At 45.7% G+C, this 24,681-nt stretch overlaps 1 protein-coding gene across 1 annotated transcript in view; it reads left to right on the top strand.

Moving 5' to 3' along the window:
* The window catches only part of iqgap2 (IQ motif containing GTPase activating protein 2), a 336,236-nt gene that overhangs the window by 206,246 nt on the left and 105,309 nt on the right, over positions 1-24,681 (top strand). Inside the window, exons 10-15 of the mRNA XM_078396643.1 lie at positions 940-1,103; positions 2,916-3,003; positions 6,148-6,311; positions 8,732-8,892; positions 20,129-20,253; positions 24,498-24,661. Coding sequence (XP_078252769.1) covers positions 940-1,103; positions 2,916-3,003; positions 6,148-6,311; positions 8,732-8,892; positions 20,129-20,253; positions 24,498-24,661 — 866 coding nt within the window. The remainder of the gene's footprint in view (positions 1-939; positions 1,104-2,915; positions 3,004-6,147; positions 6,312-8,731; positions 8,893-20,128; positions 20,254-24,497; positions 24,662-24,681) is intronic.

Here is a 24,681-nt window from a genome sequence, read left to right on the forward strand (position 1 = left end):
TGAAATTTGAGTTACCATACAGCCATACTAAGTGAAAAGCAACAAGACGCACAACCACATAAAAGTTAACATAAACATCCAACTCAGTGGACTCCACACATTCCTCATTGTGATGGAAGGCAATAAAATTCAATCCACTTCCTCTTTGTTCTCCCGCGGTCGGGGCAGTTAAACCATCCGCAGTCGGGACGATCAAAGCCCCCGCAGCCCATGATCGAAGCCCCTGTGGGGGTGATCGAATCTCCCGCGTCCGGGCAGTTGAAACTCTCTCCGCGGCATGGAGCTCCCGAGTCGGCCTCTCCTTACCGGAGACCACGGGCTCCACGATGTTAAAGTCCACAGGCCCCACGGTTGGAGCTTCGATCCCCAGCAAAGGGATCGCAAGCTACGCGATGTTAAAGTCCCGCAGACTCCCGCGGCTTGGAGCAGCCGTCTGTCTCCAGGAAAGGCTGCCGACTCCACGATGAAAGGCCGCAGTGGGGACGGAGATACGAAACGGAAAAAAAAATCACATCTCCATCCAGGTAAGAGATTGAAAAAATGTTTTCCCCAACCTCCAACCCCCACATAAAGCAAACCAAGGAACACTAAAACATACTTTTAACACATACTAAAAATAACAAAAAGAAAAAAGGACAGACAGACTGTTGGCGGGGCAATCACTGCTGGTGGCGCCACCTGGTGATACTTAAATGGAAGTAAATAGATACCAGCCAGCAATTTCCATGAACCTTATTGTACTATCAAGTTTGGCATGCAATATGCTTCTTCTCATTGCTGAGCACAGTGACAACTGGATATGACTGTCAATCAGTGGGAGATGCAGGGCTTTTTTTCCAGTATTTGGGATAGTTGTTTGTAAACTCGGAATTTCTCAGCCTTCCTGCTGTAAATTACAAAACTGTGTGCCTGTTTACAATCTACCCTTTCATTCCATAGTAAATAAGGCTCTACAGAGGGTGGATGAAGCTCTGGAGAAACAGGATGAGAATGATTTAATGTCCGGCCTACAGGCCCCTTCACTAAGTCTTACGGCAGTGTACAAGGATAATGCACAGTGGTATCTAACGCACCTCTACGCTGAACGAGAGCAGAAATCACAGGTAGAGTGGACTTTAGACATTAAGCATAACATTAGAAATAATCTGCTTTACATTTGGTTTCCATTCGTTTGCAGACATTTTTCTGTTTACAGGAATTGATCAATGCGTTCAATGCAGTTTAGCAAAACGGGTCAATGTCAATAGACAATAGACAATAGGTGCAGGAGGAGGCCATTCGGCCCTTCGAGCCAGCACCGCCATTCAATGTGATCATGGCTGATCATTCTCAATCAGTACCCCGTTCCTGCCTTCTCCCCATACCCCCTGACTCCACTATCCTTAAGAGCTCTATCTAGCTCTCTCTTGAATCACTGAATTTCGTCCAATTTGGATGACAAATAAAGCTATCTTGAATCTTGAATCTTGGCCTCCACTGCCTTCTGAGGCAGAGAATTCCACAGATTCACAACTCTCTAACTGAAAAAGTTTTTCCTCACCTCCGTTCTAAATGGCCTACCCCTTATTCTTAAACTGTGGCCCCTTGTTCTGGACTCCCCCAACATTGGGAACATGTTTCCTGCCTCTAACGTGTCCAACCCCTTAATAATCTTATATGTTTCGATAAGATCCCCTCTCATCCTTTGATCCCCATGGTTACTGCTCCATGCAGTGCGTTCAACTCTTCCTGAATATCATGGCACATCCATGTGCTGGATGGTTTGTCAAGTTACATTTGTCTGTTCATTGCCTGATTGCTGTGAAATTAAATGTTGAAATGTACAACCAAGAAACAGGCACAAAGCCTTGGCAACTTTCACTGTCCTCTCACCAGCTGGGTACAACACTGTATCAAACCAGGTAGAAACATAGAAAACATAGAAAATAGGTGCAGGAGTAGGCCATTCAGCCCTTCGTTCCAGCACCGCCATTAAATGTGATCATGGCTGAACATCCAAAATGAGTACCCTGTTCCTGCTTTTTCCCCATAGCCCTTGATTCCGTTAGCCCGTAGAGCTAAATCTAATTCTCTCTTGAAAACATCCAGTGAATTGGCCTCCACTGCCTTCTGTGGCAGAGAATTCCCCAGATTCACAACTCTCTGGGTGAAAAAGTTTTTCCTCATCTCAGTCCTAAACGGCCTATCCTCAGTCCAATCCCTTAAGAATGGTATATGTTTCTTTAAGATTCACTGGAGTTTAGAAGGATGAGAGGGGATCTTATAGAGACGTATAAAATTATAAAAAGGTCTGGACAAGCTAGATGTGGGGAAAAAATTTCCCAATGTTGGGGGAGTCCAGAACCAGGGGCCACAGTCTAAGAATAAAAGGGAGCCCATTTAAAACTGAGGTGAGAAGTAACTTTTTCACCCAGAGAGTTGTGAATTTGTGGAATTCTCTGCCACATAAGGCAGTGGAGGCCAATTCACTGGATGAATTTAAAAGAGAGGTAGATAGAGCTCTGGGGGCTAGTGGAATCAAGGGATATGGGGAGAAGGCAGGCACGGGTTATTGATTGTGGATGATCAGCCATGATCACAGTGAATGGCGGTGCTGGCTCGAAGGGCCGAATGGCCTGCAACTATTTTCTATGTAAGATCCCAGGTAGTTTCCCTGTCATGCTGACACCAAGACAAGCTGATCCAGAGAAAGTATCTGGCCATGGCCCAGCCCAACCAACTCTCAGCCAAAGTCTTAAAGCAGAATGTACAATTGACACACAGGGATGATTCCACAGGTCCAGGTCAGTAACCAGAACAATCCTCACAAAAATGCAACCAGTTGGTTCTGTGTGTCAAAAACATAAAGGTTATTGAAAATACATTATTAACTGTACAACTAATATCAAAGCATGTTGTTCTTTTGTTTTTCTCAGCAAGAGAGTTTTTCTGGTATGCTAAACAAAGATGATCTTCAAGCAGGTATCAGCCTTTCCAATGACCAGGCCAGAGCCCATAAACTTAGTAAGTTTAAACCATGCGTTTACCCTGTATTGAACTATAATTTTATTGGTATTGGTTTATCATTGACCAGTTTAGCAAAATACGGTGAAAGGTTTTTGTTTGTATGTCATCTAATTAAATCAGTTAATACTATACATGAATATTGTCAAGCCCTACACGTACAAGAAGAAGAGCAAAAACAAGAATACCAGCATACAGAAACCAATTTTCAGCATTGTGGTGTCACAGTTCAAGAGAAAAAAGTCCAAGGTTCGCAATTAAGTAAATTGAAGGGTTGGAACCACTCTCTGGCTTATGGGAGAACCTTTCAGAAGTCTGATAACAGAGGGCAACCCTCATAAGTACTAAGAGCAGAATTAGGCCATTCAGCCCTTCAAGTCTACTCTGCTATTCCATCATGGCTGATCTATCCCTCTCAACCCCATTCTCCTGCCTTCTCCCCATAACCCTTGACACCCATACGAATCAAGAATCTGGTGGCTCGAAAGGGAAACTGACCAGTGGTTCTCCATTACCCTGCCAAGAGTTCGTACTGCTTCTGGTTTGAGAGGATGGTGCATGATTTGCTGGGTTGAAAATCCCAGAGACCCCACAGAAGGGAATCACAACAAATCATTCCCAGAATGAGCGTTTTCTGCTGCGAGATTGAACGGAGGAATCTGGGCCTATTTCACTCTCGGCCAAGAATGTTGAGAAGAGTTTTGATCAAGAAAAGACAGACCAAGTAGGGTAAATAGAGAGACGACTCCCTGTGGTGGTGACTAGTCCAAGATGGGCTGCCCCAAATTAAATGTTATCTTGGGGGAAGGGAATAGATCAGCAAAGTATTCAGTGTGGAGAGTGGTCATGATCTGGAGGTCCTTGCCTCTCGAGTTTACTGACGCAGTCAAGGCTTTCAAAAAGCTAGTTGGATGGACACATGCTCTAAATCGGAGGCGCGAGTGATTGCAGATGATGCAATGTGGTGCAAAGATACAAACTGACCGAGGAACTCCATGGTTCGAGCAGAGGGATAGTCTAGTTTATTTATTGTCACAAGTACCAAGGTACAGTGAAAAGCTTTTGTTGCGTGCTAACACATCAGCGGAAAGGCAGAGAGAAGGTGCTAGGAAAACGGTAAAGGCCTGAGGGTGGATTAGTCACCTGGACTGGATGGACTGCACCCCAGGGTTCCGAAGGAGGTGGCCTCAGAGATTGTCGAGCCATTAGTTGTGATATTTCAAGAATCACTAGAGTTAGGAGTGGTTCCTGAAGACTGGAAAATTGCGAATATCACCCCATTGTACAAGAAGGGAGCAAAGCAGAAGAGTAGAAACTATAGTCTGACTTCGGTAGTTGGTAAGATTTTAGAGTCAATTATAAAGGATGAGGTTTTGCAGTACTTGAAAGTTGATGTTAAAATAGGTTGAAGTCAGCATGGTTTTGTGAAGGGAAGATCTTGCCTGACGAATTTGCTGGAGTTCTTTGAGGAAGTTAACAGCAGGACAGACAGAGGGGAGGCTGTAGATGTTGTTTACCTAGATTTTCAGAAGGCCTTCGATAAGGTGCCACACATCAGGCTGCTAGGGAGGATGAGCCCATGGTATTAAAGGGAAGATACGAGCATGGATAGCGGGTTGGCTGGATGGCAGAGGGCAAAAAGTTGCAATAAAAGGTGCTTTGTCAGGTTGGCTGCCAGTGACTAGTGGAGTTCTACAAGGGTCAGTGCTGGGGCCGCTACTCTTCATGTTGTATATTAATGATTTGGATAAGGGGATTGAAGGCTTTGTGGCCAATTTTGCAGATGATGTTAAGATAGGTGGTGGGGCAGGCATTGTAGAGGAAGCAGGGACTCTGCGGAAGGACTTGGACGGGTTAGGAGAGTGGGCAGAGAAGTGGCAGATGAAATGCGAGAGAATCCAGAAATCGGAGGTGCAAAGGGACTTGGGAGTGGTGGTGCAGGATTCCCAAAAAGTTAATTTGCAAGTCGAATCAGTAGTAAGGAAGGCAAATTCAATGCAAGCATTTATATCAAGAGGAGTGGAATACAAAAACAGGGATGTAATGCTGAGGCTCTATAAGGCGCTGGTAAGGCCGCATTTGGAATATTGTGAGCAGATTTGGGCCCCATGTCTGAGGAAGGATGTGCTGGCTCTGGAGAGGGTCCAGAGGAGGTTTACAAGAATAATTCCAGGAATGAGTGGGTTAACATATGATGAGCATTTGTCAGCACTGGGCCTGTACTCGCTGGAGTTTAGAAGGTTGAGGGGGGACCTCATTGAAACTTACAGAATAATGAAAGAGTGGATGTGGAAAGGATGTTTCCACTGGTGGGAGAGTCTAGGACCAGAGGTCACAGCCTCAGAATTAAAGGGTGCTCTTTTGGAAAGGAGGTGAGGAGAAACTTCTTTAGTCAGAGGGTAGTTAACTTGTGGAACTCATTGCCACAAAGGGCTGTGGAGGCCAAGTCAGTGGATATTTTTAAAGCAAAGATCGACAAATTCTTGATTAGAACGGGTGTCAAGGGTTATGGGGAGAAGGCAGGAAAATGGGATTAAGAGGCAGAGATCAGCCATGATTGAATGGCGGAGTAGACTCGATGGGCCGAATGGCCTAATTGTACTCCTATAACTTGTGACCTTGTGAATACATGATTACAATCGAGCCGTTCACGGTGTACAGATACACGATGAAGGGAATAACGTTTAGTGCAAGATAAAGCCAGTAAAGTCTGATCAAAGATAATCCGAGGGTCTCCAATGAGGTGGGTAGTAGCTCTGGATTGCTCTCTAGTTGTGGTAGGATGGGTCAGTTGCCTGGTAACAGCTGGGAAGAAACTGTCCCTGAATCTGGAGGTGTGGGTCTTCCGTTCATTCCGGGGTGTCAAGCCCGAACCATCCCTCTGCCTCCACAGCTGCTGTCTGACCCTCTGAATCCCTCCAGCTTTGTATCTTGCTCCGGCAGGCCGAGCTACAGGTTACTGAGAGGGAGACGGGACCGCGCCAACACACGCTCAGTGCCTGTTTGACCAAACGCCCATTACAATCTGCCACTGCTCGAACAAGGGTACACGGTTCTGCCCGGTGGCCACGTTCTACAGCAGTATAGCCCCGTGGTGATAGATTCTGTAACCCGTGAATTTGTCTCTCTTTTTAATCCATCAAGAGCTCGAGGCCGTTGAAAGAATAAATGCCGCTATCCTCAACAATGACGCGGTGCAGACTGTGAAGTCGCTGATGTTGCCTGAGGCCCAGCTGCCAGGGGTGTATCCAGACATGCCTGACTTGTACCAGATGGAACTGTCCAACCTGCAGAGGCAGAACCCCGAGGTAAATCTTCAGTGTCAAAATAACTGCTTGCAAAATGTGATGATAGGCATATTGTTTCAGATAATCCCTCTACTCTGCAGCAGACAAGACAGGTCACGAGGTGTAGGAAAATAACCGCTGGTGCTGGTACAAATCGAAGGTATCGCAAAAAGCTGGAGTAACTCAGCGGGCCAGGCAGCATCTCAGGGGAGAAGGAACGGGTGACGTTTCGGGTCCCATTCCTTCTCTCCTGAGATGCTGCCTGACCCGCTGGGTTACTCCAGCCTTTTGCGATGCCTTAGACAAGACACGAGTGTTTATTTGTTGTGTGAATTGGAGCAGTGAAATTCGTACATGCTGCAGCTTTACAGGCATATCCGACGTTTTGTTTGGTTTAGTTTAGAGACACAGCGCAGAGACAGGCCCTTCTGCCCACTGAGTCCGCACCGACCAGCGATCCCCGCACACTGACACCATCCTACACACAATAGGGACAATTTTTACAATTATACCAAGCCAATCAATCACCAAACTTTGGAGTGTGGGAGGAAACCGGAGAAACCTTGGAGAAAGCCCGCGTAGGTCACGGGGAGAATGTACAAACTCCGTACAGACTGCACCCTTAGTGGGGATCGAACCTGTGTTTCCGGCGCTGCAAGCGCTGTAAGGCAGCAACTCTACCGCCGTGCCACCCCTACCATATTTGCTCCATGTGACACCAATAGGTGGTTGAGAGGACCAGGTTCTGCAAAGGTGATAGTCCAAGCCATGCTGCAGCACTAAGATGTGCTCCAAATCTATTCATGCATCCAGCCAAGCCGTTCTGGCATGAACATGCCAAAGTGGACTGTTGCCCAAGGTTGACAATAGACAATAGGTGCAGGAGTAGGCCATTCGGCCCTTCGAGCCAGCACCGCCGTGATCATGGCTGATCATGCACAATCAGTACCCCGTTCCTGCCTTCTCCCCATATCCCTTGACTCCGCTATCATTAAGACTATCTAACTCTCTCTTGAAAGCATCCAGAGAATTGGCCTCCACTGCCTTCTGAGGCAGAGAATTCCACAGATTCACAACTATCGGAGTGAGAAGGTTTTTCCTCATCCCCATTCTAAATGGCCTACCCCTTATTCTTAAAATGTGGCCCCTGGTTCTGGACTCCCCCAACATCAGGAACATGTTTCCTGCCTCTAGCGTGTCCAATCCCTTAGTAATCATATGTTTTTCAATAAGATCCCCTCTCATCCTTCTAAATTCCAGTGTATACAAGCCCAGTTGCTCCAGTCTATTGTGTCCACAACACATCCAATCTGGCCAAATGCACTCCAACAGTCTATTCTTAATCACCTGCAATATCGTTGTGTTGTAAAGTAACACCTAATCGCCACTATGCATTTACTGATTATTCAGTCCATTCTCTGCTCTCATGGCTCAAGTCATCATTACAAACTTGGTCCAGATATGAAGTGCGAGCGAACGTCCTTAAACTAAAACATAGCAGTTAAAAGTGGTTGAGGTATCGAGGATAGTGGCAATGAAGAGACTTTTGGATAGGCACATGGTGATGCAGGGAATTGAGGGATGTTGGTAATGTGGAGGCAGGTACGATTTTATCTTGGCATCATGGACAGCACAGACATTGTGGGCTGAAGGGCCTGTTTCTGTGCTGTTTTGTTCGGGCGGCATGGTGGCGCAGCGGTAGAGTTGCTGCCTTACAGCGAATGCAGCGCCGGAGACTCAGGTTTGATCCTGACTCCAGGCACTGTCTGTACGGAGTTTGTACGTTCTCCCCGTGACCTGCGTGGGTTTTCTCCGAGATCTTCGGTTTCCTCCCACACTCCAAAGACGTACAGGTATGTAGGTTAATTGGCTGGGCAAATGTAAAAATTGTCCGTCGTGGGTGTGGGATAGTGTTAGTGTGCGGGGATCGCTGGGCGGCGCGGACCCGGTGGGCCGAAGGGCCTGTTTCTGCGCTGTATCTCTAAATCTAAAAAAAAATCCAAAAGCTGGAGTAACTCAGCGGGTCAGGCAGCATCTCTGGAGAAAAGAAACAGGTGATGTTTCGGATTGAGAACCTCCTTCAGACGTGTCCGAAGAAGGGTCTCAACCCGAAACTTCACCCAGTCTGAAGAAGGGTCTCAACCAGAAATGTCACCTATTCCTTTTCTCCAAAGATGCTGTGTGACCAGCTACGTTACTCTAGATTTATGTGTCTATCTTCGGTTTAAACCAGCATCTACCGTTCCTTCCTACACACTATTGTTCTATGTTTTATATTTTTAAAAAGGCGCTGCAGTGTCTTTGTAAATTTGGAGTCAAAGGAGTACACTCTGTTGCCACAATCTTTAAAGTAATTAAATCTCAAAGAAAATAAAGCCAGGCTTGATGCAGCAACTTATCATCTGCCATTTGTTTCATTTCTCTGGTCGCCAATTTTGCAGGGCAAACTGACACATGAAGAGCTGGCAATCGCAGTGGAGATGTTGTCAGCAGTGGCTCAACTGAATGAAGCTCTGACCCTGAACAACACCGAGGCCGTGATACAGCACCTCACCAGCCCAGCTATTGGAGTTAGCAACCTGCATGATGCCTACACCCAGCGGTATGTCATAAGGTCATAAGGAATAGGGTCAAGGCTTCACGGTGTCACGGTCCGTTTATTGTCACGTGTACCAATTAATGTACGGTGAAATTCGAATTCTCATACAGCCATACTAAAAAAACTAAAAAAACAACAAGACACACAACTACATAAAAGTTAACAAAACATCCACCACGTCAAGTCAAGTTTATTTGTCACATACACATAAATGTGCAGTGAAATGAAAGATTACCCACAGTCCAACAACAAAAGCAATAACTCACACAATCAAACAAAAAGAAACATCCATCACCGTGAGTCTCCTCCAGTCACCTCCTCACTGTGATGGAAGGCCAGAATGTCTTTTCTCTTCCCCTGCCGTCTTCTCCCGCGGTCAGACTGTTGAAGTTGCCACGTTCCAGGCCGCGCCAGACGGTGAAAGGTCCGCAGCGGGCCGACCCAAGCCCCGCTATCTGGGGTGGGCGAAGACGCCGCCGCTGCCGCTGCACGTCGGGGCGGTCGTGGCTCCCGACATTGAAGCCCCCGCCGGGCAGAGAAAAATCCCGCGGCCTATTTCAGGCCGCGCCGGATGGTGAAAAGTCCGTCCATCACAGCGGATTCCCCACATTCCTCACTGTGATGGACAGCAAAAAAAGTCCAATGTCCTTCCGCTTTATTCTCCTGCGGTTGGGGCAGTCGAGCCATCCGCAGTCGGGGCGATCGAAGTCCCTGCATTGGGGCGATTGAAACTCCCGCGTTGGGGCGGTCGAAACTCCTGCGGCTTGGAGTCCCCAATGTCGGTCTCTAACCAGAGACCGCGGGCTCCGTGATGTTAAAGTCTCGCAGGCTCCCCACGTTGGAGCCCCAAAGACGACCCCCGACAGGGATCGTGAGCTCCGTGATGGTGAGTCCGCAGGCTCCCGTGATGGAGCTCCCGGTCGATCTCCAGCAAAGGCCGCCAACTCCTCGATGTTAGGCCGCAGTGCGGACGGAGATACGACACAGAAAAAACGCATCTCCGTCAAAGTAAGAGATTAGAAAAAGTTTTCCCCCAACTCCCCCACCCCCCCCCCCCCCCCCCCCCCCCATATAAAAGGACTAAAAGAACAAACATTTAACATGTACAAAACAGACACAAAGAAGGAAAGGAATGTTGGCGAGGCAGCCATTGCTGGCGCCACCCGGTGAATAAGAGTAGAATTAGGCCATTCGGCCCATTAAGTCTGCTCTGCCATTCAATCATGGCTGATCAATCTCTCTCCCTCCCAACCCCATTCTCCTGCCTTCTCCCCATAACCTGTGACACCTCTACTAACGAAGAATCTGTCCAGGCCTTAAAAATATCCACCGAAAACCCCTGTCACTGTAGGGGATATTTACCCTCGCTGCAGTTTTCACACTACGTCCTCTGATTGTGTGTCTGGGTACAAATCTCTTTGCATGGTCAAGGAATTTTATACTTTCTTCATTTTGTGTATTCCCACTGTCATCCGCGGAGCATGTATTTATAGTAGATCCTATCTGCCCATTTGGTCGACATGAGTTCTTCTGAAATTTTCTTTCTCTTTGTTGAACAAAAACAAAGTGGATTTGATCTTTAGTTTTTTTTTAGTTTAGAGTTGCAGCGTGGAAACAGGCCCTTTGGCCCACCGAATCTGCATCGGCCAATTCTCTGAATGCATTCAAGAGAGAGCTAGATAGAGCTCTTAAGGATAGCGGAGTCAGTGGGTATGGGGAGAAGGCAGGAACGGGGTACTGATTGAGAATGATCAGCCATGATCACATTGAATGGTGGTGCTGGCTCGAAGGGCCGAATGACCTACTCCTGCACCTATTGTCTATTGTCTATTGACCAGTGATCCCCGCACATTAACATTATCCTACACTAGGGACAATTTTACATTTATATCAAGCCAATTAACCTTGAAACCTGCACATCTTTGGAGTGTGGCAGGAAACCAAAGTTCTCTGAGAAAAAAAACCCACGCAGGTCATGGAGAGAATGTACAAACTCCGTACAGACGGCACCCGTGGTCAGGATCGAACCAGGATCCCTGGCTCTGTAAGGCAGTAACTCTACCACTGTGCCATCGTACACTAACACTATTGTACACTAATACTATCCTACATACCACGGACAATTTAACAATTTTACCAAAGCCAATTAATCCTCAAACCTGTACTTCTTTGGAGTGTGCTACTGGTTTTGCATTGGAGTCCTTTGAAATTGAATTTAGTTACCCTCTAGAATAGCTGTTATTTCTGTGTGTCTTTTGAATGATTGAATGATACTTTGCTGGCACATGTGACATGGCACAGTGAAATTCTTTGTTCCGCATACCATACACAAAGTGTTGGCACCACCTACAGTGTCCCTTCTTAGCACATCCATCCCCATCCCACCCCCATGATGCATCCCTCTTTGTTCTTGCCCCCCCCCCCCACTCCCACTCCTCACGACGGGTCCCTTTTTGATCTCTCTTTTGTGCTCGGAGTTGTTTAATGGTTGGTTAGCTAGTTGGTTGGTTAGCTAGTTGGTTAGTTAGCTCGGAGTTGTTTAATGGTTGGTTAGCTAGTCGGGCTACGACAGTTAGAGTATTGAGATATTTGGTGTTCGCCTTCTTTCTCAATCCTTGATGACTTCCTTGACTTTTGGTCCTTCACCTTCCCTTCTCCCCATCAGGATTCTCTCCCACCCTCACTTTTCAGGGAGCATTCTGGGAAGTGTTCCTAACTTGAAATGCTTATCAAATTAAGTTTTCAATTTAGTTCGGAGCTAGAGCGCGGAAACAGGCCCCATGGCCCACCGAGTCTGCACCGACCAGCGATCCCCGCACATTAACATTATCCTACACAAGGGACAATTTTACATTTATATCAAGCCACTTAACCTTGAAACCTGCACATCTTTGGAGTGTGGCAGGAAACCAAAGTTCTCTGAGAAAAAAAACCCACGCAGGTCACGGGGAGAATGTACAAACTCAGTACAGACGGCACCCGTGGTCAGGATCGAACCAGGATCCCTGGTGCTGTAAGGCAGTAACTCTACCGCTGCGCCATCGTTCCGTTTATTGATTAGGATTTCTTACTTTTCTCCCCAAATTGAGAGCACTGGCAGATGGACCCAAATTGTGCAGATGCTTGCAATTTCCCTTGATTTATGCTTTATCAATTTAAACATTGATTTTATATTCAGAGTGCTTGGTAAATAAAATTTTAAATGGCCTTTTCCTTTCCCGAGTAAGATTTCAAGATTAGAGCGACACAGTATCGAGCTGCTGCCTCACGACGCCAGAGACCTGGGTTCGATTCTGACCTCGGGTGCTATCTCTGTGGAGTTTGTACATTTTCCCTGTGCATTTTGCACGGTCACCCTATGACGGCGTGGGTTTCACCCTGGTAGGCAATAGACAATAGGTGCAGGAGGAGGCCATTCGGCCCTTCGAGCCAGCACCGCCATTCAATGTGATCATGGCTGATCATTCTCAATCAGTACCCCGTTCCTGCCTTCTCCCCATACCCACTGACTCCGCTATCCTTAAGAGCTCTATCTAACTCTCTCTTGAAAGCATCCAGAGAATTCCACAGCTTCACAACTCTCTGAGTGAAAAAGTTTTTCCTCATCTCCGTTCTAAATGGCCTACCCCTTATTCTTAAACTGTGGCCCCTGGTTCGGGACTCCCCCAACATCGGGAACATGTTTCCTGCCTCGAGCTTGTACAATCCCTTAATAATCTTATATGTTTCAATCCGGTTGCTCCGGTTTCTTTTCACATCGCAAAAACCTGCAGGTTTTTAGGTTAATTGGCCTCTATATATATGGTTCCTAGTGTGTCGGGAGTGGATGAGAAAGTGGGATCACATCAAACTAGTGTGAATGGGTGATGGATGGTTGGCGTGGTCCGAAGGGCATGTTTACATAATGCAGCTTCCAGTCAATCGATCAAAAAGCATGCGTCTGGAAGATGCTGCTTCCACATACAAGCTGTTATCTCATCCACCCTGACTGATTGCTTCATCTGTGAGCTGTCCTCTTGCTTCCAATGCCAGCTGCTTGGGTAGTTCCAGTGTGCAGTCATCTGCACAGCTCGCATCTAATGTGCCCTTGCAGATAGAATGGAGATAAAAATAGCAAACGCTGATGTGGAATCTTTTACTTATACAAACCACTTTGAATTAGGAAAGTTCCCAAGATGTTTTGTTTCGTTTATTGTCCCGTGTTCCGAGGTGCAGCGAAAAGCTTTTGTCGCCTGCTGACCTGCCAGCGGAAATACATTACATGATTACAATCGAACCATTCGCAGTGTATAAATACATAATAAGGGAATAACGTTTAGTGCAAGGTAAAGCCAGCAAAATCCGATCAAAGATAGTCTGGGGGTCCCCAATGAGGTAGATGGTAGTTCAGCACTGCTCTCTGGTTGCGGTAGGCCTGATAACAGCTGGGAAGAAACTGCCCCTGAATCTGGAGGTGTGCGTTCTCACACTTCTGTACCTTTTGCCTGATGGGAGAGGGGAGAAGAGGGAGTGGCCAGGGTGAGACTTGATCTTGATGATGCTGCTGGCCTTGCCGAGGCAGCGTGAAGTGTAAATGGAGTCAGTGGAAGGGAGGTTTGTTTATGTGATGGTCTGGGCTGCGTCTATGTTTTATGTTTTAATGAATAATGGCTGCAATGGGCCAGAGAGGGGCTTCAATGGCAGGAGGAAGATTGGTAGGACAGGTCCTCTCCAGGTTGTGACAGGGTTCCGATCCTTGGAACTATTGACAATAGACAATAGACAATAGACAATAGGTGCAGGAGTAGGCCATTCAGCCCTTCGAGCCAGCACCGCCATTCAATGCGATCATGGCTGATCACTCTCAATCAGTACCCCGTTCCTGCCTTCTCCCCATACCCCCTCACTCCGCTATCCTTAAGAGCTCTATCCAGCTCTCTCTTGAAAGCATCCAACGAACTGGCCTCCACTGCCTTCTGAGGCAGAGAATTCCACACCTTCACCACCCTCTGACTGAAAAAGTTCTTCCTCATCTCCGTTCTAAATGGCCTACCCCTTATTCTCAAACTGTGGCCCCTTGTTCTGGACTCCCCCAATATTGGGAACATGTTATCTGCCTCTAATGTGTCCAATCCCCTAATTATCTTATATGTTTCAATAAGATCCCCCCTCATCCTTCTAAATTCCAGTGTATACAAGCCCAATCGCTCCAGCCTTTCAACATACGACAGTCCCGCCATTCCGGGAATTAACCTAGTGAACCTACGCTGCACGCCCTCCATAGCAAGAATATCCTTCCTCAAATTTGGAGACCAAAACTGCACACAGTACTCCAGGTGCGGTCTCACCAGGGCCCGGTACAACTGTAGAAGGACCTCTTTGCTCCTATACTCAACTCCTCTTGTTACGAAGGCCAACATTCCATTGGCTTTCTTCACTGCCTGCTGAACCTGCAAGCTTCCTTTCATTGACTGATGCACTAGGACACCCAGATCTCGTTGAACTCCCCCTCCTCCTAACTTGACACCATTCAGATAATAATCTGCCTTTCTATTCTTACTTCCAAAGTGAATAACCTCACACTTATCTACATTAAACTGCATCTGCCATGTGTCCGCCCACTCACACAACCTGTCCAAGTCACCCTGCAGCCTTATTGCATCTTCCTCACAATTCACACTACCCCCCAACTTAGTATCATCTGCAAATTTGCTAATGGTACTTTTAATCCCTTCGTCTAAGTCATTAATGTATATCGTAAATAGCTGGGGTCCCAGCACCGAACCTTGCGGTACCCCACTGGTCACTGCCTGCCATTCCGAAAGGGACCCATTTATCCCCACTCTTTGCTTTCTGTCTGTCAACCAATTTTCTATCCATGTCAGTACCCTACCCCCAATACCATGTGCCCTAATTTTGCCCACTAATCTCCTATGTGGGACCTTGTCAAAGGCTTTCTGAAAGTCGAGGTACACCACATCCACTGACTCTCCCTTGTCAATTTTCCTAGTTACATCCTCAAAAAATTCCAGTAGATTTGTCAAGCATGATTTCCCCTTCGTAAATCCATGCTGACTCGGAATGATCCCGTTACTGCTATCCAAATGCTCAGCAATTTCGTCTTTTATAATTGACTCCAGCATCTTCCCCACCACTGATGTCAGACTAACTGGTCTATAATTACCCGTCTTCTCTCTCCCTCCTTTCTTAAAAAGTGGGATAACATTTGCTATTCTCCAATCCACAGGAACTGATCCTGAATCTATAGAACATTGAAAAATGATCTCCAATGCTTCCACTATTTCCTGAACAGTTCAGAAGTCAATAATCCCACTACCTGGCAATACATTTAAACAAACCAGAGGTCATCCAAAGGCATCGTGTTGTTAAACCAAGGAGATTAACTCAACCATTCAGATTTATCTGGATCGTGTGCTCTGAAACGTCAGAGGCTGATGGGAGACCTGATAGACGTATATAAGATTATGAGATGCATAGATAATATACTGTAGATAGACAGAACCTTTATCCCAGGGTGAAAATGTCAAAGACAAGCAAGCCGTCCTTTAAGGTGAGGTGCAGGGGAATATTTTAGATCAGTGGGGGTTGGTATCGGGCTAATTGGAGATTAATTTTCGCCCGATGGATATTAAGCGCCAGAGACCTGTGTTTGATGCTGACTTCAAGTGCTGTCCGTGTGGAGTTTGCACGTTCTTCCTGTGACCGCATGGGTTTTCTCCTGGTGCTCTAATTTTCTTCCACATCCCAAAGACGTGCAGATTTGTGGGTTAATTGGCCACTGTTCATTGCTCCTAGTGTTGGTTGATGAGAAAGTGGGAGAACATATCTGTACATCTTTGGAGTGTGGGAGGGTACCGAAGAGCTCAGGGAAAACCCACGCAGGTCACGGGGAGAACGTACAAACTCCATACAGACAGCACCAGTAGTCAGGATCAAACTCGGGTCTCTGGTGCTGAGAGGCAGTACCACTACTTGCCTGAATCTTTCCAGCATCTTTTGTTTGTATTTTTTTCTCCCCACTATTTTTTTGTGTGGGATCAAGAAAATAGATCAGGGTGGAGGTGGGTATGAAACTGCAAAAGGAGATCTGCAAAGTCAGGGATCCAGTGAAAAATCGGCTCATCATGGGCCTATTTTTGTGACATCGCTGAAACTATTCAGGTAGATGAGGAGAATCATAGTATAAGATTACTGGGAGCCTCTGGAAAGAATGTTACAGAGATTGGGCCAAGTGTTTTTTTATTGTCCATTATCCCGAAACGGAACAATGAAATTCTTACGTGCAGCAGCTCAACATCTAAGTAAACATAGTACTCTGTAAAAACCACAATAACCAACAAAAAATAAGTTCAGTACATTTTTAAAAAAGGCAAATAAATAAACAATAATAGGTATCACAAAATGCTGGAGTAATTCAGCGGGTCAGGCAGCATCTCAGGAGAGAAGGAATGGGTGGCGTTTCAGGTTGATACCCTTCTTCAGACCCGAAACGTCACCCATTCCTTCTCTCCTGAGATGCTGCCTGAACCGCTGAGTTACTCCAGCATTTTGTGATACCTTCGATTTGTACCAGCATCTGCAGTTATTTTCCTAAACAATAATAGGAATAATTTAATGGAGACATAGAACATGCCACAGGCGGCTGTGGAGGCCAAGTCGATGGTTATTTTTAAGGCGGAGAGATTCTCGATTAATAAGGATGTCATGGGCTATGGGGAGAAGGAAGGAGATGGTGTTAAGATAGATCAGCCATGATTGACTGTTGGAGTAGACGTGATGGGCCAAATGGCTGAGCTCCCATAACTTCTGAATATGAATATATGCAGGATTACGAATGAAATAATGAGAAAAGTTTATAAAAGGGGAATGTCACAGCGGGCGAAGACAAGACACATAATATACATTTTCTCTGTAAAGGAAGGTAACATATATGGCCAGCAATCAATGTTTGAGTCGTAAAGACTACTGTCAGTAAACTGATCCTTTTTTTGGAATCAGTGAGTCTATTCCCACATAGAAACATAGGTGGAGGAGGAGGCCATTCGACCCTTCGAGCCAGCACCGCCATTCAATATGATCATGGCTGATCATCTAAAATCAGTACCCCGTTCCTGCTTTTTCCCCCATATCCCTTGATTCCTTTAGCCTTAAGAGCTAAATCTAACTCTCTCTCTTGAAAACATCCAGTGGATTGGCCTCCACTGCCTTCTGAGGGCAGAGAATTAAGGAGCTCAGTGCATTCACAAAATGCTGGAGTAACTCAGCAGGTCAGGCAGCATCTCGGGAGAGAAGGAATGGGTGACGTTTCGGGTCGAGACCCTTCTTCAGACTGATGTCGGGGGTGGGACAAAGGAAGGATATAGGTGGAGACAGGAAGATCAAGATGTGGTCGTAGAGTAGGAGGGCAGGAGAAATCACAGAGGGGGAGCAGCGAGAGAGCATGTTACTGAACTCTCGTCGAAGAGAGGAGGAGAACTTCTTCAAAGTGGACATACCTCGAAGAGAAATCGCAGTGGAGCAACCAGTAGTATAAGAAAATAACTGCACATCTGCAGTTATTTTCTTATACTACAAGGAGCTCAGTGCAAACGTATCCGGTTTAAGCTTGTTCAAAATGGAATGCAAATTAGAGGAAGTGAGAGGGTGAATGCTGGGTAGTGGTTATAAACAGAAGGAAACGTTCAAGTCATTGAGATTAGAGAGAGGAAGGTAGAGTTGGCGATTGCTGCCGTCTGTGTGCTGAGTTACATGGTGCTGCACTTTCACGGTTGCAGCATTTCTGGTTGGGCTTTACTGACCACTCCATTAACAACACCATGCTTTCTGTGATCGATGGTTGCTTGGAAAGCATTTTTTCTTAATCCAGTTTTGCCTCGACTGAGGGTGTCTTGTGATAAAAGGCCGAAACACCCAGTGACGTTGAGGTACACAACTGAAGATGTGTCTGAATGGTAGCAACATCACCTAGTAGTCACCCCCAAGAACATGCACCTCCTCCAACCTCATCTATTGCATCCGCTGCTCTAGATGTCAACTTATTTACATCGGCGAAACCAAGCGCAGGCTCGGCGATCGCTTCGCTCAACACCTGCGCTCGGTCCGCATTGACCAAGCTGATCTCCCGGTGGCCGAGCACTTCAACTCCCCCTCCCATTCCCAGTCCGACCTTTCTGTCATGGGCCTCCTCCAGTGCCATAGTGAGGCCCACCGGAAATTGGAGGAACAGCACCTCATATTTCGCCTGGGCAGCTTGCAGCCCAGTGGTATGAACATCGACTTCTCCAACTTTAGATAGTTCCTCTGTCCCTCCCTTCCCCTCCTCCTTCCCAGATCTCCCTCTATCTTCCTGTCTCCACCTATATCCTTCCTTCGTCCCGCCCCCCTGACATCAGTCTGAAGAAGGGTCTCGACCCGAAACGTCACCCATTCCCTCTCTCCCGAGATGCTGCCTGACCTGCTGAGTTACTCCAGCATTTTGTGAATAAATACCTTCGATTTGTACCAGCATCCGCAGTTATTTTCTTATATTATACCCCCAAGAACAACATCAGTCAATTGTAGTGCAAACCTTAGGGATTGTAACATCTAGTCCTACTAATCAATATTTATATGAATGCAGTGAGCCACAAGGGTGGATTAGCAAAACACTGCCGACACTTTCTGGCTGCTGATGCTCTTGAATAGTTTTTCTTTTGATTTTATTCTGCCATATTAAAAATAAAATCCCTAGATTGTGCCTTAGGTTGGAAAAAAAATGCAAGTAAGAATTATTATTTTTTAAATAATTAAATAATTTTAAAAATCTGATGACGGGTCTCGACCCGAAACGTCACCCATTCCTTCTCCCCAGAGGTGTTGCCTGACCTGCTGAGTTACTCCAGCATTTTGTGTCTATTTTCCATAGAAATCAGTATCTGCAGCTCCTTCCTATACAATAAAAAAAATACTGTGGATGCTAGAAATCAAAAATGGAAATATAAAATGGTGCAAACATCTCGTCAGCTGGTAACCATTAAAAGAAGCTTTGACAACTGTTTCATTAGAGAACTTCTAATCAAATGTAATTACGGTTATAATTTGTCCTCCCCTACTTGCATATCCAGCTTCCTTCCTCTTCTTGTGTCATTCAATATTTCCGAGACTCCACCCAGTCACAGATATCGTAAGATCTTAAGACACAGGAGCAGAATTGGGCCTTTTGTCCATCAGATCTGCTTTGCCATTCGACCATGGCTGATCTATTTTTCCCTTTCAACCCCATTCTCCCCACAATCTTTGGTGTCCTTACTGATCAAAAACCAATTAATCTCTGCTTTAAAAATATCCAATGATACGGCCTTCACAATTGCCTGTGGCAAAGAATTCCACAGATTAACTATCCTTCGGCTAAGGGTATTCCTCCTCATCTCCATTTTGAAGGTGCGTCCTTTTATTCTGAGACTGTGTCCCCCTGGTCCTCGACTCTCCCACTAGTGGAAACATCCTCTTCGCATCCACTCTATCCAAGCCTTTCATTGCCTTTTGTTCACTTCCTTGGTAATTTAAAATGATTTTATCCAACTTCTTGTGGTAAGATTTAGATTGGCAGATGGGTGGACAAAGGCTAGAATTGAAAAATGGATGAAAGGGGAACAAAAGGAGAAAACTACGGGCTATTTCTCATTTTTGGAGGGATACAGATCGGCAACAGGCCCTTCGGCCCATCGCAGGCTCTTCGGCCCCTATGACTGAAGGTTTTCCCTTGCCTAAATGTTTTAGACAATAGACAATAGGTGCAGGAGGAGGCCATTCAGCCCTTTGAGCCAGCACTGCCATTCAATGTGATCATGGCTGATCATTCTCAATCAGTACCCCGTTCCTGCCTTCTCCCCATACCCCCTGACTCCGCTATCCTTAAGAGCTCTATCTAGCTCTCTCTTGAATGCATCCAGAGAATTGGCCTCCACTGCCTTCTGAGGCAGAGAATTCCACAGATTCACAACTCTCTGACTGAAACACAGTTTTTTTTGCTTTACGTTTTGTATTTTTATAAGCTTAATACATTATTCATCTGCTCCGACCAGAATCTAGAAAATGCTTCCTGCGCTGTTTCCTTTCCACTGTAAACAAGTGTTCTCTTGGGTTTGAATATCTGCACAAACCATCTCAGCCGAGAGTTAAAAATGTAAGCTCAGAGGAGTAAAGCAAGGCTGGCTATGCTATCAGATCATTTACACTGTGTACTATTTCCCCCCCCCAGCTATGCAGACACGCTGATGCTGTTAAAGACGCAAGCTGCAGAGCAGGGACAGCATTTCCTCAGTTGGAATGACATACAGGCTTGCATCGAAGAAGTCAATGCGCAAGTTAAGGAAGAAAGTGAACGTGAGTTCTGGAATCTAAAATGGCATTTTATGTCTGTGCATTTGTAATGAAACTTTGTAATGCCCTTGTGGTTATATGAACATTCTCGTGTAAAAAGACCTGCCAACACGTACGTGGACTATCTGTAAATTATTTATGGCTGAGTAGAAGGTGAGACCAGCACCTTGTGCTGTGACTGTAACAGGTAGAATCTTCCTGCATTGTGGATTGAGCAAGAGAACATAGAACATACAGTGCAGAAGAACAGTCTGAAGAAAGGTCTAGATCCGAAACATCACCGATTGATCCCTGGGATGGTAGGACTTTCATATGAAGAAAGACTGGATAGACTAGGCTTATACTCGCTGGAATTTAGAAGACTGAGGGGGGATCTTATAGAAACATATAAAATTCTTAAGGGGTTGGAGAGGCTAGATGTGGGAAGATTGTTGGGGAAGTCCAGAACTAGGGGTCACAGATTAAGGATAAGGGGGAAGTCTTTTAGGACCGAGATGAGAAAACATTTCTTCACACAGAGAGTGGTGAGTCTGTGGAATTCTCTGCCACAGAAGGTAGTTGAGGCCAGTTCATTGGCTAAGAGGGAGTTAGATGTGGCCCTTGTGGCTAAAGGGATCAGGGGGTATGGAGAGAAGGCAGGTACAGGTTACTGAGCTGGATGATCAGCCATGATCATATTGAATGGCGGTGCAAGCTCGAAGGGCCGAATGTCCTACTCCTGCACCTATTTTCTATGTCTGTGTTTTTTTATGATTCCTTTTCTCCAGAGATGCTGCCTGACCTGCTGAGTTAGTCCAGCACTTTTTGTCCTTTTAGGCAATATCCATATTCTCCAGAGATGCCGCCTGACCCGCTGAGTTACTCCAGCATTTTTGTGCCTATTCTTGGTGTAAATCAGCATCTGCAGTTCCTTCCTACACACAGTACAGCACAAGGCAGGCCCTTTGGCCCACAATGTTTCGGCCGAACATGATGCCAAGATCAACTCTAGCCTTACCTGCACATACTCCATATCTGCCGCATTCCCTGTGCATATCCATACACCTATTCCAAAAGTCTCTTGAAGGCCACTATCATATCTGCCTCAACCACCACTCCCAACAGCATGTTCCAGGCACTTAACACCCACTGTGTAAAAAAACAACTTACCCCAAACATCTCCTTTAAACTTTGCTCCTCACAACTTTAGGCTGTGCCCTCTAGTATTTGATTTTCCATCCTGGGAAAACGTTTTTTTTTTTAGATTTAGAGATACAGCGTGGAAACAGGCCCTTCGGCCCACCGGGTCCGCGCCGCCCAACGATCCCCACACATCAACATAGAAACATAGAAAATAGGTGCAGGAGTAGGCCATTCGGCCCTTCGAGCCTGCACCGCCATTCAATATGATCATGGCTGATCATCCAGCTCAGTAGCCTGTACCTGCCTTCTCTCCATACCCCCTGATCCCTTTAGCAAAAAGGGCCACATCTAACTCCCTCTTAAATATAGCCAATGAACTGGCCTCAACTACCTTCTGTAGCAGAGAATTCCACAGACTCACCACTCTCTGTGTGAAGAAATGTTTTCTCATCTCAGTCCTAAAAGACTTCCCCCTTATCCTTAAGCTGTGACCCCTGGTTCTGGACTCCCCCAACATCGGGAACAATCTTCCCGCATCTAGCCTCTCCAACCCCTTAAGAATTTTATATGTTTCTATAAGATCCCCCCTCAGTCTTCTAAATTCCAGCGAGTACAAGCCTACACACTATCCTACACACACATTAGGGACAATTTTTTTTAACATTTTGCCCAGCCAATTGACCTACGTACCTGTACGTCTTTGGAGTGTGGGAGGAAACCGAAGATCTCGGAGAAAACCCACGCAGGTCACGGGGAGAACGTACAAACTCCGTACAGACGGCGCCCGTAGTCAGGATCGAACCTGAGTCTCCGGCGCTGCATTCGCTGTAAGGCAGCAACTTTACCGCTGCGCCACCGTGTCGCCACAGTTCTGACTGTCTGCCATGTCTACACCTCACATTATTACGATAAAGTCTCTCACAATCTGCGGTAGTCCAGAGAAAACTATCCAAGTCTGTTCATCGTCTTCCTAGAGCTAGTCCAGGCATCATTCTGGAAACTTGCATGCTATTTTCAAATAAAACTTACCAGAACAAAGAGTGATGCAAATTATTTTATAATTAAAATTGAAAAATGTTATCCGCATTAATCTTTATCCTTTCAAATCAAAGGGAGGTTTTTCAGTGGCTAAGTCAGTCTTTGAACAGTTTTAATCCAACTGTTAAAAACATTTTACAACAACTTTAATTTGTTTCCTGTAATCAGTATTTTACGTGCAGAATTCCTAAGTTTAAAATTTCAAATTAAATCGCAGGTAACAGCAAAGGGCATCGTTAATAAGCCACTTGTTGACATAAACAGGTCAAACTTATTACCTGCTGATAACATTCTGAATCCTTAAATGCATTTGTTTGTAGATTTTTTTGATTAGAATTTTAGGAGTTTGGAGATACGGTGTGACAATAGACAATAGGCGCAGGAGGAGGCCATTCGGCCCTTCGAGCCAGCACCACCATTCAATGTGATCATGGCTGATCATTCTCAATCAGTACCCCGTTCCTGCCTTATCCCCATACCCCCTGACTCCGCTATCCTTAAGAGCTCTATCTAGTTCTCTCTTAAATGCATTCAGAGACTTGGCCTCCACTGCCTTCTGAGGCAGTGAATTCCACAGATTTACAACTCTGACTGAAAAGGTTTTTCCTCATCTCCGTTCTAAATGGCCTACTCCTTATTCGTAAACTGTGGCCCCTGGTTCTGGACTCCCCCAACATCTGGAACATGTTTCCTGCCTCTAACGTGTCCAACCCCTTAATAATCTTATATGTTTCGATAAGATCCCCTCTCATCCTTCTAAATTCCAGTGTATACAAGCCTAGCCGCTGTGGAAACAGGTTCTGTGGCCCACCGAGTCCGCGCCAATCAACGATCACCCCGTACACTAATTCCATTCTGTGAGAGGTAATTGGAAAACTAACACAGTCACAGGGAGAATGTGCATTCTCTATACAGGCAGCACCCGTAGTCAGGATTGAACCTGGACCTCTGGCGCTGTAAGTCAGCAACCTTACCGCTATGCCACTGTGCTGCCTTGGAGCTAAATTTATATTATTCATCCTGAGTCACAAGTATTAATCCTTCAAAATCAGGTGGAAGATTTTAAATCCAAAGGTGTAAACCAAAACCTGTTAATAATGGTAACCATAAAAAAAATATTAGGCTTATTAGTCATAGGAGCAGAATTAGTCCATTCGGCCCATTGAGTCTACTCTGCAATTTCAATCATAGCTGATCTATCTTACCCTCTCAACCCCATTCTCCTTCCCTCTCCCTTTTGGACCCTTTGACATTTTTTTCATTAGTAAGGGTGTAAATCTCCATATAAATATAACCAGTGACTTGGCCTCCACAACTGTCGATGTCAATGAATTCCACAGGTTCACCACCATCTGACGAAAAAGAAATTCCTTCTCATCTTCTTTCCAGAGGTACATCCTTTTATTCTGAGGCTGAGCCTTGTGGTCCTAGACTCTCCCACTAGTGGAAGCATCTTCTCCACATTGACTCTATCCAGGTCTTTCACTATTCAGTAAGTTTCAATGAGGACCTCATGGATTTAAGGTCATAAGTGATAGGAGCAGAATTAGGCTATTCGGCCCATCACCTCTACTCTGCCATTCAATCATAGCTGATCTATCTCACCCATCTGACCCCATTCTCCTGCCTTCTACCCGTAACCCCTGACACCCGTACTAATCAAACATCTATCTCTGCCTTAAAAATATCCATTGACTTGGCCTCCACAGCCTTCTGTGGCAATGCATTCCACAGATTCACCACCCTCTGACTAAAGAAATTCCTCCTCATCTCCTTCCTGAAAGAACGTCCTTTAATTCTGAGGGTATGACCCCTGGTCCTCTAGTCCTAGACTCTCCCACTAGTGGAAACATCCTGTCCACATTTGTTCTTTAAAAAAATAAATCTGGTTCACTAATAGGTTTCAGGGAAGAAATTTCACCTTTTTTTATATGAGGCATCTGATTTCAAAGGCTAAATGTAAATGCATTGACAGTAGCTAAATTGATCTTCTGCAAACCTCCTAAATTAGCTAGGTTTAAGCTATGGACCTTTATATCACAATATTTCTCTCACTGTATTTATTAATTTCACCTTTGTCTTGACAGGGGCTGGTGCAGCTGACCTTATCAATGAAGTGGTAGATAGAAAGGATCCAAATAAAACACTGGAAGCATTATTGATGCCAACAGCCAAATTACAGGAAGTGAAGTCCTCCATAGCAAACCATTACCAAGATGTCTTGTGGGACGCGAAGCAACAGAAATGCAAGGTGAGTCTTCATAATTTGAG

This window comes from Rhinoraja longicauda, chromosome 3 (genome assembly GCF_053455715.1).
Source record: "Rhinoraja longicauda isolate Sanriku21f chromosome 3, sRhiLon1.1, whole genome shotgun sequence".
Lineage (NCBI taxonomy): Eukaryota > Metazoa > Chordata > Chondrichthyes > Rajiformes > Arhynchobatidae > Rhinoraja > Rhinoraja longicauda.